This window comes from Oncorhynchus tshawytscha, linkage group LG21, assembly GCF_018296145.1.
Source record: "Oncorhynchus tshawytscha isolate Ot180627B linkage group LG21, Otsh_v2.0, whole genome shotgun sequence".
Taxonomy (NCBI): Eukaryota; Metazoa; Chordata; class Actinopteri; order Salmoniformes; family Salmonidae; genus Oncorhynchus; species Oncorhynchus tshawytscha.
Genome location: NC_056449.1, coordinates 4,151,628 through 4,165,915, shown reverse-complemented (window position 1 = coordinate 4,165,915; position 14,288 = coordinate 4,151,628). Strand labels below are relative to the sequence as shown.

The window sequence follows — 14,288 nt, the reverse complement described above, 5'->3', positions numbered from 1 at the left end:
AAAGTGAGATTTTCACAGTTGGAGTTTTCTTACCTGTGACAAATGTGATTTTCACATGAATGTTTTCTTACATGTGAAACTGCAAATTAGATGTTCCTTTTCCCATGGGGAATTGTAAGTACACATGTGAAAAACAATCACAAATAAAAATCTAATTTGCAGTTTTGTATGTGAATAACTTTCACATGTGAAAATCTCACTTAAAATGTGAAAAACAATCACATGTGAAAATCTCACTTAAAATGTGAAAAACAATCACATGTGAAAATCTCACTTAAAATGTGAAAAACAATCACATGGAAGTTTTTCACTTATGAAACTGCAACTGTTATTTTCCACTTTTGGAAGTGAGATTATCACATGTGGTTTTCTTCAATGTGAGCCTGAACATTTTGTTTTCACGTAATTGATTTTCACATGTGAACTTGCAATTCCACAGAAACTGCAAGTCCAATTTTCACATGAAAACTCACCTGAAAAGATATGTGAACTCTAAATGTAATACATGTGAAAACATGTTTTTTAAGCTCAACATATAAAAACAGCATTTTCACATGTTAAAATGCTAATTTGTCATGTATGTTTATGTTAAGGAAACATATGGTGAGAGAGACTTAGGAAGAGATTGAAAGAGATTACATTAGAGGAGAAAAAGAGAGCGGTAGCTTGTGTGAGACAGAGAGGAAGGAGAGAGAGAGAGAGAGGGGTGGTAGACAGAGAGAGAGAGAGAGAGAGAGAGAGAGAGAGAGAGAGGAGGAAGGAGAGAGAGAGGGAGAGAGGGAGGGAGAGAGGGAGGGAGAGAGAGAGAGATGGAGAGAGAATCAGTGATGTAGAGCCACTGGTGTGGCGGCGTGCCTCCTTTCAGTCTGTTTGAGGAAGACCAGAGCCCTGGGCACTCCATTAATGACAAATAAAATTCTCGGTGAGGCAACCGCTCAGAGCCCGCTCGGCTAAAAATAGCTGCCTGAGAACGGCTAACGGCTGTCAAATCACGTTGTCATTTAACCAGAACATGTCATAAATGCTGTTTACCAGCAATCTGTTAGCAACATGCGTTCATGCTGTGCAGAAATACTGTCTTTCATTCAAAACTGAATGTAGTATCTAAAGAATGTAAGATTATATTTGCAGCGATGCAAGTTAATTGAATAAATAAAATACAGATTTTTTTTTTTTACATAAAAAGCTAAAGCATCTTGTCGCCACTGAACTGAAGCCTAATTAAATGTCTAAAATATGCAAATCAGCAAAATTGGTGCAGGGGACATAAAAAGACCCCAGTAAAAAGAGAGAGAGAGAGAGAGAGAGAGAGAGAGAGAGAGAGACAGAGAGAGAGAGAGAGAGAGAGACAGAGAGAGAGAGAGAGAGAGAGAGAGAGAGAGAGAGAGAGAGAGACAGAGAGAGCAAGAGAGCAAGCGAGCAAGAGAGCAAGAGAGATAGAGAGATAGAGAGAGTGGCATGATGATGATTTGAATTAGTGCAATGTGTCAACGTCAGTAAAGCCATATCCAGTTTTCCATTTTGGTAATCAACTTGCAGAAGTTGAGGCTGGCTCTGTGGCTCTGATGCTCTGCCTCCAGCTGCACAATGTCTCCCATTTGGGCTAAGCCATCTTACGACAGCTCTCATTTTATGGATGGCTGGAACAGGTGTGCTATTACAGGCTAAATTGGTGATTGTGGATGAATTCTCCAGAGTGTGGGGAATGGGCTATGGTAGAAGTACTGCTTCATGTCCCTATTATTCTGAGCTGCAGGGAAGTCATGGTGGAAAGAAAGGAGCAGTGTAATTGGCATAGTGGGTTTCATAAACATCCTTTCTGAATATAAAAGTAATCATCTAGTTTTTCAAAGTATCTGTCATCGGATTACAATATTTTGTTTACACTTTTTCTCCCCAATTGGTAGTTATAGTTTTGTCCCATCGCTGCGACTCCCATAAGGAGGTCAATAGCCATGCATCCTCTGAAACACAACCCTGCAAAGATGCACTGCTTTTTGACATGCTGCTCACTTAACCCGGAAGCCAGCCGCACCAATGTGTCGGAGGAAACACCGTACAGCTGGCAACCGAAGTCAGCGTGCATGCGCTCGGCTGCCACAAGGAGTCGCTAGAGCGCGATGGGACAAGGACATCCCAGTCGGCCAAACCCCCCTGACCCGGGCGACGCTGGGTCAATTGTGCGCCACCTCATGGGTCTCCCGGTCGTGGCCGGCTGCGACACAGCCCGGGATCGTTTTGGGGCTAAACATTTGGATGAGTAGGGATTTGAAGTTAACACTACCAAGAATCCCTCCTGGTGCTGTCATTTCCTGAGTGTGTGTGTGTGTGTGTGTGTGTGTGTGTGTGTGTGTGTGTGCGTGCGTGCGTGCGTACATGCATGTGTAAACAATGAAAAGTACTACTGTCTCTTCCATCAGGGGTGCTGAGAGATGATACTATCCCCGGGTTATCAGATAGCCTTTCCCTTCCGGCATCTGACTGTTGGCATGCTTAGAGTCACTGCATGCCAAGCTAGCAACTCAACCCCCAAGGGACTGGGGTCACAATAGACCACTCAGTAGGAAATGCTCTTTTAATGAGAAAACAATTACTGCATAATACTGTCAGCGCAGGATCATTCAAATCTGGGCTGAGTCAGGCTGTGTGTGGTGCAACAAGGTGATAAGATGCTAAACAGAAGAAAGAGTAAATTTGCTTCGGCAAGAGCAGGATGAGTGAGAGTGAGAGTGAGAGTGAGAGTGAGAGTGAGAGTGAGAGTGAGAGTGAGAGAGACAGAGACAGAGACAGAGACAGAGACAGACAGACAGACAGACAGACAGACAGACAGACAGACAGACAGACAGACAGACAGACAGACAGACAGACAGACAGACAGACAGACAGACAGACAGACAGACAGACAGACAGACAGACAGACAGACAGACAGACAGACAGACAGACAGACAGACAGACAGACAGACAGACAGACAGACAGACCATAGGGAGAGACTAACCTGAGCTGGCGGTCCTTGCAGACAGCTGTCATGACCAGGAGGTTCCCCAGGACACTCATGAGCATCACAAGAGAAAGGAAGCAGATGAGAGCAATCCTCTTCGGCATGCTGTTGCTGTGGTTACGACAGGAGAGAGGACAACCACTCAGTGAATATATCAATAACAAGCCATGAAGTAATAACTGATTATTAAGTTATTTCCATGTCATAACCTTTCCCGTCCAAGTGTGCCTACATTTTAACTGGACAATTGAGTCTTGTGAAAGAACACATTCCCGAATTAGTAAAACATCACTGACAATATAGTCACCTGTTACAAGAAAACGTTTTTTTGACACTTACATTTATACAATGAGTTAAAGGAACATATTTCTTTAGATTTGCAGTCGACTGTTAATGATCCAACTAAATGTTACATGATGACTGGGAAACTACAACTGGTTCTGTCACCTTGGTAACATGAATTTGTAGGCAGGCAATGTCCAGACAACACTGCCAAAATCCTGGCTAATGTGTCATGTTTGTGATATTTAAAGGTAATTATCTGTCACGGCAATGATCTAAAGTTCTTATAAGGCATAGTTGTGAATGTTTGATATATTCAATACATTACTGTAATCCCCTGATGTTTGTAGTTTTCACACTCCAGGTTTTACAGTCAGTCTAAGTATCCACACTCACTCACTACTACATTTGTTGCCCCTGGGAGTTTATACAGTGAACAGTGGAATACATTTATCAACCCAGCTATACTATAATCTTTCTATTTTCATTTTTTTTTGTCTCAGATCAGTCTTATTTCTTGCCTTCATTGCTGCCTTCATTATGTTAATTTATTTGACCTAATGTTAACTCAAGTCTAAAATCTAGAGCTACCTCACTTAAAGGTCCAATGCAGCTATTTTTATCTCAATATTTAATCATTTCTGGGTAACGATAAAGTACCGTACTGTGATTGTTTTCAATTAAAATGGTCAAAAATACCTTCTTAGCATAGACCAATTTCTCAAGCAAGACATTTTCTAGGACTGTTTGGGCATGGTCTGAGTGGGGAGGGGAAAACTGAAAGCAAGCTGTCAATGGCAGAGAGGTTTGGAACTCTCTTTCTTATTGGTCTATTAACTCATTTACCACCTGGTGAAGTCACTAGGCAGGCCAAAACTCCATCGCACCAAAACAGGAAGAAATTCCAGGTGGTCTTTTCAAACAGCTCTTACACTAAAATGGGCATTATCATCATTTTCACAATGTCACAGTATTATCACGGTATTATTCCAATCTGATAGTGTGGAAAGGAAATATATATATATATATATTATATATATATATTAAAATCTAGTTTTTGCTTGCACAGGGCCTTTATGAATTTAACTATCACCAAATTCTTAATGTAGCTACTTCCCAAAACGTCCCACAACATCACAGCAAGTTTAAAAGGACATTTAATTTCTCAAAGATGAAGCATTCATTTAATGTCAGCTCCTACAGGTATGTTCTAATCAGAAACACTGTGAGTTCTGACAGTTACTCAGCATCCACCTCCTCTAGCAATTAAACAACATACACTACACCGAGAGGTGGAGAAAGATGCCAACTCAACATGTAGGATTTGTTGTAAAAATTTGACCTCTCCCTGATGACAATTCACATTCATGTACTGTAGTCATTTCAATAGTTTTTATTACATCTAGTTGACATTGATGGCAGACAAATAATACTGCCTTTCTTGTGATAGCTTTGTCATCTATCTATATACAGTGCTGTGAAAAACTATTTGCCCCCTTCCTGATTTATTTATTTTTTGCACATTTGTTACAATTAAATGTTTCAGATCATCAAACGAATTGTAATATTACACATAGATAACCCAAGTAAACACAAAATGCAGGTTTTAAGTGATTTTATTTATTAAGGGAAAAAAGCTATCCGAACCTTCGTGGCCCTATGTGACAAAGTAATTGCCCCCCTTTGTTAAATCATGAATTTACTGTGGTTAATCACAGTAAATTGCTGAGTTCAATTCCACTAGCACCACCCAGGTCTGATTACTGCCAGACCTGTTGAATCAAGAAATCCCTTAAATAGAACCTGTCTGACAAAGTGAGGTAGGCAAAAATGGCATCCATGGCAGAGTTTCGAGGCGAAAACCACTGCTGACCAAAAAGAACATAAAGGCTCATCTCACTTTTGGCAAAAAAACATCTTGACGATCCCCAAGACTTTTTGGAAAATATTCTGTGGACTGATGAGACAAAAGTTAAAAAGTAAAAGTAACACAGCATTTCAGACAAAGAACATCATACCAACAGTCAAATATGGTGGTGGTGGTGTGATGGTATGGGGCTGCTTTGCTGCTTCAGGTCCTGGATGACTTGCTGTGATTGATGGAACCATGAATTCTTCCCTCTACCAAAAAATTCTGAAGGAGAATGTCCGGCCATCAGTTCATGACCTCAAGCTGAAGCGCACTTGGGTTCTGCAGCAGGACAATGATCCAAAACACACCAGCAAGTCCACCTCTGAATGGCTTATGGCTTAAAAAAACAAAATGAAGGTTTTGGTGTGGCTTAGTCCAAGTCTGGACTTGAATCCGATTGAGATGCTGTGGCGTGACCTTAAAACGGCGGTTCATGCTCGAAAACCCTCCAATGTGGCTGAATTAAAACAATTCTGCAAAGAGTGGGCCAAAATTCCTCCACAGCGATGTGAAAGACTCATTGCCAGTTATCGCAAACACTTGATTGCAGTTGTTGCTGCTGAGGGTGTTTACAACCAGTTATTAGGTTTGGGGGGCAATTATTTTGTCACCTAGGGCCATGAAGGTTTGGATAGCTATTTTCCCTTAATAAATAAAATGATCACTTAAAAACTGCATTTTGTGTGTACTTGGGTTATCTTTGTGTAATATTAAAACGTGTTTGATGATCTGAAACATTTAAGTGTGACAAATGTGCAAAAAAATAAGAAATCAGGAAGGGGGCAAATACTTTTTCACAGCACTGTAAGTACTGTTTAGTACGACTTTGATTTCCAGTTTAAATGTAGTTCAGATATTGTAACTGCAACTCTTTGTAAAGAAGTCCAACTCAAACTCTGAAACATTTGACCCTTAGCCGTACAATTGAGCTCTACATAACAGACAATCAGTGAGCAACAGCTCAATCAACACTCCAACGCCAAGACAGATGACCTAAGGCTCAGTGAACACACCAGCCCAGTAGTTTCATCTGCTACATGGCTACAATTGCATAACTTGTCACAATCAACCGCAATATGGTACTTTGCATATTTATTTATTAGAATCACACCTAAGCCAGAGGCAGGGTAGCCTAGTGGTTAGAGCGTTGGACTAGTAACCGAAAGGTTGCAAGTTCGAATCCCCGAGCTGACAAGGTACAAATCTGTCGTTCTGCCCCTGAACAGGCAGTTAACCCACTGTTCCTAGGCCATCATTGAAAATAAGAATTTGTTCTTAACTGACTTGCCTAGTAAAATAAAATAAAAAATTACTAGTATTCATGACACCATTATTCAGTTTATATTGGGGAATGCTGCCCCATTCACAGGCCTATCAAGCCGTGCTGGTGTCCTCCATGCAAATGGTTTATTATAAACATTAGCTATCTGGACATGAAAATGTAATTAGTGGTTCCTCTCAGCAGGAGTGTCCTAACAACCTATTATGTACTCCAGGGCAAAGTGTCTGTCTGCTCCAAATATTCACTCACTCATCACTACAAAAGTACAGTGTCAAAATGTTGACAGAGCCACAAAAACAGACTATGCAGAGTGATGGGGAGAAAATTGAGTGCAGTATGTTCTCCTCAATTAGGCTTAAAGGCTGTAAAGTAAAGTGCATTTAAGCGGAGAGTGGTGTATAATAACTGAAATATAACTGAAGTGAATGACTCAAAGCATTAGGGTAAGTGCTTATTTCAACATGAACCAAGCAGAAAGACTGCTAGACAAACTATCAGAAGGTATCACTACCCTGTTTGCTCATACCGAGAGATTTCTCAACATGTCAGGAATGATAAAACATTTTTTTGTTCATTTTCAGGAGTTTTGTTATCTGTACAAGTCAATAATATCAATCTGGGTGGTCACAGACACTGACAAACAAAAACACACAAAAATTGTAATCTTTTCATCTTAATTCACAATCTTAATTCATGTATTTGTAGCTTTAGTCAATAATAGTTTGACTCAAACCTATATTTATTGTAACACAGAATTTGTTGTTAAAAAAAAAATCTGTTGAAAGTTGAAACTGCACCCTGGCTGAGGTTTGAATTTAAGTGGCCCCAGGCAGCCTATGTTATTTTAGTCCCAATGATTATTTTATTTTCAAAGATGGGCCTTTCTACGAGACCACTGCTGCTTATACTTGCCTCTTGTGGCATATTTATGTTCACGCATTGAAGTGATGGAGAATGCTTCAGACAAGTGTTGTTCTTATCGTTATCTTTACCTCTTGTCAAACTGATTTTTCCAGGCAGAAATCATTTAAGAGGGGAGAAAACAATGAATTGCGTTGAAGTACAATCTGGTTGAAAAGTATCAAGCACTCCAGAGCAAATGTATCAAAATGCATGGGTTCGGACTTTGGAGAGGTATATCGATTGCTATGCCGTTTTCTAGATGAAAATATTAAACCTCTGGCTCATGAAAAAAAACAAGGTTAAGAACTTAAATGAGAGATTCAGTCAAAACATTTGATAGAAAAAAAAGCTTATGGACAGAGGTTACAATAGGTCGGCAGAAAGCTTTTAATAAGAGTTTATTCAAAGGTGATGTTTATTTGCTTAGTGTTACGATTGCAAATGTCAAGTCAGCAAGATACGTTTTATTTCCTTATGTCATCACTTCATACAGGTGAAAGAGAGAGTTCTACCTAGGTCTAGGAACTGATGAAACAGTCCCATAACATCACTGCTTGTTCAGCTTTCAAGCCATGGCAGCCAAGGGGGTATCTTCAGAAATACAGCATAATCTATGACTTGAGATACTTGAAATTAGCCCTCAAAGTTAAAAGTTAGATTTGACATCAATTACTAGAAGTGATCCAAATTAGATTCATGCCAGTCTCTGTTATTATGGATGTTTAAACGTTCTGGACAGGACTTTAGTCTACATCCCAAATATTCCCTACATAGTTCACTACTTCTCACCATTTGGGATGCATGCTAATTTGATTCATATTTCTTCATACAGATGCAACAAAAGGGCAGGACACAGGACAAGACCATAGGCATACAATTATAAATCATTGTCCACTCTGTTAACTTGTTCTAGTCCTCTTTTCTCTAAAGACAGTTGACAAAGAGCCTATTCAGGTCACAGAGCTTCTGGCCCCCCATACGGCCACATGAAACGGCATAGCAGAGGCGATGTGACAAGGCTGTTTTCCTCTCTGCTAAGTGTGGCAAGCATGGTGGTTAAAACTAATGAACCGTGACTGAGATAATCAACCTCTTGTACATTGTCATGCCAGACACTAAAACTAGCTACAGATGTAGGATTTTAATTTGAGCCAGTTTGCTACAGCAGGAAAATAATCCTGCCGCAAGAGGAAATGTGAATTATTCTGTGGATTATAACTCATGGACATTTTTTTGTAGGGGTTGATAGATTTTTCATTAGGGCAATCAAGGAAATTACAAACTTTAGAAGCCTTTTTAATAAACCTGGAACACACTACAAGTTTGCATTTCCTACCGTGCAGGAAATTGTGAGCAATAAAAGAGTGATCAAATGAAGATCCTACATCTGTAGCTGTCTCACAGACAGACTGGTAGATAAGCATGGACAGAGTCTGTCAAACTAGATCTGATCCCTACTTTCTGTGAGAAGAATGTGACTGACTACGCAATTAGATATTTGTTGTGACAAGAGCACTTTGGCAATTGTGTCTAGAGAGAAAAATCTGTATACTGTAATATATATCTATACTGTATGTCAGTAATCTGCATCTGTATAACACAAATGACAAAAAAATGCTAAAGCTTTTGAAAGATGTAAATGTTAATGATGAGCACAATTCAAGGACCATAATAATCAGAGGAACATCATTTGTAAGAAAATACCCTCATTATGAGTATTTAAACACTGAGCTAAACTAAATAGGCTAGGTCAATTGAAATGACCGTCAACAATCCTATACAACGTAATACATTTATTAACTCGCAATAATCAATCCTTTATTTGCCTTATCCTGTTTGTGGCACAGCTTGTAATAGAAAGGAAATCTGTAAATGGCTTCCACCTGGGGCGGGATTTCATTGCTCCTCATTTAAACTGTCTTTGAATGTGACTTCCTTGAGTCCCAGTCGATAGAGGTCCTTTAAGGTGAAACTGAATTAGCACTGAAGCTGAAAAGTGAATTTTTTCATTTTCCATTTTCTGACTTGTATTGTTTTCTTCTTCTTTTTTCAGAAAGAATTACCAACTGAATTCAGACTACGCCCCGCTATTCCATTTCACACCAACTGTATACTCACTGCACACAGTCAATTTGTTCACATTAGATACTGTACATGCACACTTCACATTGCTGATGTTTTGCCAAACATATCGGCACCGTGTCAAAATACGCATCACCTCTACTGTAACCAATATAAATGAGAACGATGGTGATGATGATGACTGACAATGATGTTGATGACCATTCCTCAGCGATATCATCCAGTTTCATAAGTAGCAGCAGTGAAAGCAGCAGCATGCAATAGAGCAGGGCTTTATGATGGCATAATTGACAGAGGTAATATGGCAGTGGGTGGACTGTGTCAGTGATACATTCTTATATCCCGTCTATGCTTGACATTCTTGTGAAATCACACCTATGATGACCACCGTCAAAGACCCGTATGAATTGCCTTCCGACATTGCATGTTTGACATTGTGAATCACAAGAATTTAGCGACACTCTTAGGGGAAAAAAAGCTTCTTCATTTTTTCCTAAGGGATAACCCTTTTTGGTTCCAGGTAGAACCCTTTTGTGGTGAAAAAAGGTTACACTTAGAACCTTTTCGTGGTGAAAGGGTTCCATGTAGAGACTCATATTACTGAAAGGGTTCCAATTATTTTCAGAGGCTATGGGGACAATTGAAGAACCCTTTATGGCTCAAAGGTAGCACCTTCTTTTCTAAGAGTTTACTTTACTAACCGAACGATGCAAGAAAGACCTCACCAATCCAAAGCTGTACCTGCACCTGTCTTTTTACAGGTACTATCCACATACATTCTGCCTCTAGATCTGGCACCCAGTCTGCAGCTCAACATCATGAACCAGACATGCATTGGCCGGGTCAGAAATCTGTCTTGCCTACTAGTTACTAACACTAAATACTGTGTAATAATCGTACTACATACTATTTAGTATTTATTTACTGTTTAGTCGAAATTAACGCAGTACATTTACAACAAAAAAACACATGACAAATTTGCACTTTCACATGTCAGATCGCGACACATTTTCACATCCTCACGTAAAATTTCGGTTTCACATGTTTAAAAAAATCACATATGAAAATAAAATGTGCAGGTTCACATGTAAGAAAGCCTATTGGGGGAAGGTCACGACCTGGCAGTGTGGTGCCAGGACAACAACCTCTCCCTCAACATCAGCAAGACAAAGGAGCTGATCGTGTACTACAGAAAATGGAGGGCCATGCACGCCCCCCATCCACATCTAGTGGAGCGGGTCGAGAGTATCAAGATCCTCGGTGTCCACATCACTAAGGAATTAACATGGTCCACACACACCAACATAGTCGTGAAGAAGTCACGACAATGCCTCTTTCCCCTCACAAGGCTTAAAAGATTTGGCATGGGGCATCAGATCCTCAAAGAGTTCTACAGCTGCACCATCGAGAGCATCTTGAATGGCTGCATCACCACTTGGTTTGGTAATTGCTCGGCATCCAGATGCGATACAAAGGGTAGTGCGTTCGACCCAGTACCTCACTGGGGCCGAGCTCCCTGCCATCCAGGACCTTGATACCAGGAGATGTCAGAGAAAGGCCCTAAAACTTGTCAAAGACTCCAGCCACCCAAGTCATGACCTGTTCTCTCTGCTACCGCATGGCAAGTGGTACCGATGCACCAAGTCTGGAACCAACAGGACCCTGAACATATTCAACCCCAAAGCCATAAGTTAACCAAATAGCTAAATAGTTAACCAAATAGCTACCTGGACTATCTGCATTGACCCACCTACGCTGCTGCTACTGTTTATTATCTATTCTGTTGCCGAGTCATTTTATCCCTGCCTACACTGTATTTCTCTACCTCAGTTAGCTCGCCCCTCTGCACATCAACTCGGTACTGGCACCATGTGTATATAGTCAACTTATCGTTACTCATTGTGTATTTATTCTTTGAGTTATAATTCTTTCTATAATTGCTCTATTTTTCTCTCTGTGTTGTTGGGGCCTGTAAGTAAGCATTTCACTGTTAGTCTACACCTATTGTTTATGACGCATGTGACAAATAACATTTGATTTGATTTAGAGCTAGTGAGTCATTTTCTCCTACAGATGGGCCCGATATGCCATGTCTAAGACAAGGGATACCTTTCTGTTGCTTGGATATGTCTTCACCTTGGCAAAGGGCAGACAGAGGGAAAATAGCATCTTCCATTTGTCCTTTTAAAATTGGATAATGTGGTGAGTGGTTGCCTCGATCAAAAAGTTCAAGTATATAATGAAATGGAACCTGAACTGGGTGTGTTGTCCCCACTGACCTGTCCTAGACTGTGGAACTCAGACTCCTGACTGACTCTACATGTACCTGGCCTCTAATGACAGACCATATTATATTAAAAGACTCAGAGATGTAATCTGGCTAAAATAAACCCTTTCTCTTTGGCTTTTCACAAACCTGCTAATGGACTAGTAACTACTACTAGCATTGGACTAGTAACCAAAAGGTTGCAAGTTCATATCCCCGAGCTGACAAGGTACAAATCTGTCATTCTGCCCCTGAACAGGCAGTTAACCCACTGTTCATAGGTCGTCATTGAAAATAAGAATTTGTTCTTAACTGACTTGCCTAGTTAAATAAAGAAGAAAAAAAAGATTTCTGCAGTTTGACAGGGTTTTCATCCCCCCAGGGCCAGGAGATTTTGTCGTTTTTAAAACCATGAGACCTGATTTGGAAAGACTGGTCCCATCATCGCCCTTATAAAACCTTTTTTACAACCCCCCCCAGGGCGTTATTCAGGAATGTTTCTTGGGCTACTTTGATGTGTCAAGTGGGCGAGATGTGAACTCTGTGTTTAACTTCACGGATAAACTTGTTCAAACCATAAAGATGGCGCAGCTGTAATGGAATGTATCTGCTCTTTTGTATTTCCAGCTAAGTCCCCTCCTGTTCCCTGATTAAGAGGTGATGACTAGTCCACTCTACTACCATTGTCAACTCTGTCCTGACATAAACTGAAGCCACGTCTCATGTGCCCGCTCATCCACTGGCACATTGAATGTTTCCTCTCCAAGCACTGTGAGTACCCCTATCAATTTTCTTTCATTACTCTGTGAAGAGTTAATCACATACACAAACACGACTACATTATTACACATCAATGATTTTATTCCTTGCTTGGACTAACTCATTCTTAGCTCTTTGGTCGAACTGTGTAGTGTGTTATGTTATTGTTTTTTTGTCTTCCCAGATAAATCCTGTCCTGCACTGCAGTTAAGCCTCTGAACATCTGATCTTATGCCTCATGCCCTTAAATAAAATGTCATAAATTACTAAATTGAAATAATCTGGAAAAAAACATGAATAATTATCAAACAAACCTGCTTTTGCATAATCTATAAAAGGGCTGACCCAAATGGGGACGATGTTTGGTTTGGCCTGCCCAAAGAAAACACACCCCAAAAAAATTGTAATCGAGTGAATGTCCATGCCTAGTTCACAGAACCGCGGTTACATGAGTAACCTCCGATAGCGGTTGGAACAAGCAGAGTGGTTACTGTTTTCTTCCTACAAATTCGGCTCTAGCTTTTGAACAGTTGGAGCTTTCAGCTATTATTTTACTTTACAATGCTCACCAGCCACGCAGGAGACGTTTTGAAGGGACGGTGACAAAACCGCAATTCAGAACATTTAAAAAAAACTTTCCACTATCTTTCCCATGCTTTTCAGTGACTTACTACTGCAAATAGAAATTGTTACACCTTTCCCATATTGAAATGATTTGAAACATTTAAGTTATTAGCCTTAGAGGTCAGACACACCAAGAAAACTGATGTCTGATAGGTACTTAGCACAGTAGGAGACCGGTCCTTCTCTTGCTAAGACACAGTCTATTGTAAACCGACCTGGTACGGACAAACTGGACGTTTCTACATGTAGCGTCGCTCTGTGCGTTGGTGGCCGACATCTTGACTTTGAACCAAACAGAGAGCACGGTCCTCCATGTTGGGGAGCCAGTGGCAACAAAAAACAAAAAAGAACGCACTTTTCCCAGTGTAATCCACCCCCTTATCATTGTTCTAGCTAAAACAATAAAGCTGCATAATAAAACAAGTATAATACTTCTACATCTAGGAAAGGAGTGCTTTTTTTGATAATGTGCACTGGCTCATTAGTTAGTTAGCTTGCTAACTGAGCCAAGCAGTCACACACACTTCATATGAAACAAATGGGGATTATAAGTGCAGCAAAATGCACACAACGCTAACTTTTTGAGGATCTGGGGACCCATGACAAATCTTTTGTCTCCTGATGGGGAAAAGGTGTTGTTGTGCCTTCTTCACAACTGTCTTGTTGTGTTTGGCCCATGATAGTACGTTGGTGATGTGGACACCAAGGAACTTGAAACTCTCAACCCGCTCCACTACAGCCAAGTCGATGTTAATGGGGGCCTGTTCCGCCCACCTTTTCCTGTAGTCCACGATGAGCTCCTTTGTCTTGCTCACATTGAGGGATAAGTTGTTGTCCTGGCACCACACTGCCAGGTCTCTGACCTCCCTATGGGCTGTCTCATCATTGTCGGTGATCAGGCCTATCACTGTTGTGTCATCAGTAAACTTAATGGTGTTGGAAGTCTTTTTTGGCCACGCAGTCGTGGGTGAATAGTGAGTACAGGATGGGACTAAGCAAGCACCCCTGTGGGGCCCCAGTGTTGAGGATCAGCGTGGCAGACGTGTTTTTGCCTACCCATAGCAACTTGGTTGCAGTTTCTGTGCCAACATGGTGACATTTTTAATACAGGTCATCAGAATGTGTTGTTAGATGTCAGTTATATGATTACAACTTGATTCATGTTTGAAGTGTGGTTT

General features: G+C 40.6%; 1 protein-coding gene across 3 annotated transcripts in view; it reads right to left on the bottom strand.

Annotated features, from left to right (window-relative positions):
• Window positions 1–14,288, bottom strand: part of LOC112220734 (5-hydroxytryptamine receptor 4) — a 135,030-nt gene that overhangs the window by 75,481 nt on the left and 45,261 nt on the right. For all 3 annotated transcript variants that reach the window (XM_042302892.1, XM_042302893.1, XM_024382593.2), the window contains exon 3: window positions 2,998–3,111. In XM_042302892.1, the coding sequence (XP_042158826.1) occupies window positions 2,998–3,111 (114 nt within the window). The remainder of the gene's footprint in view (window positions 1–2,997; window positions 3,112–14,288) is intronic.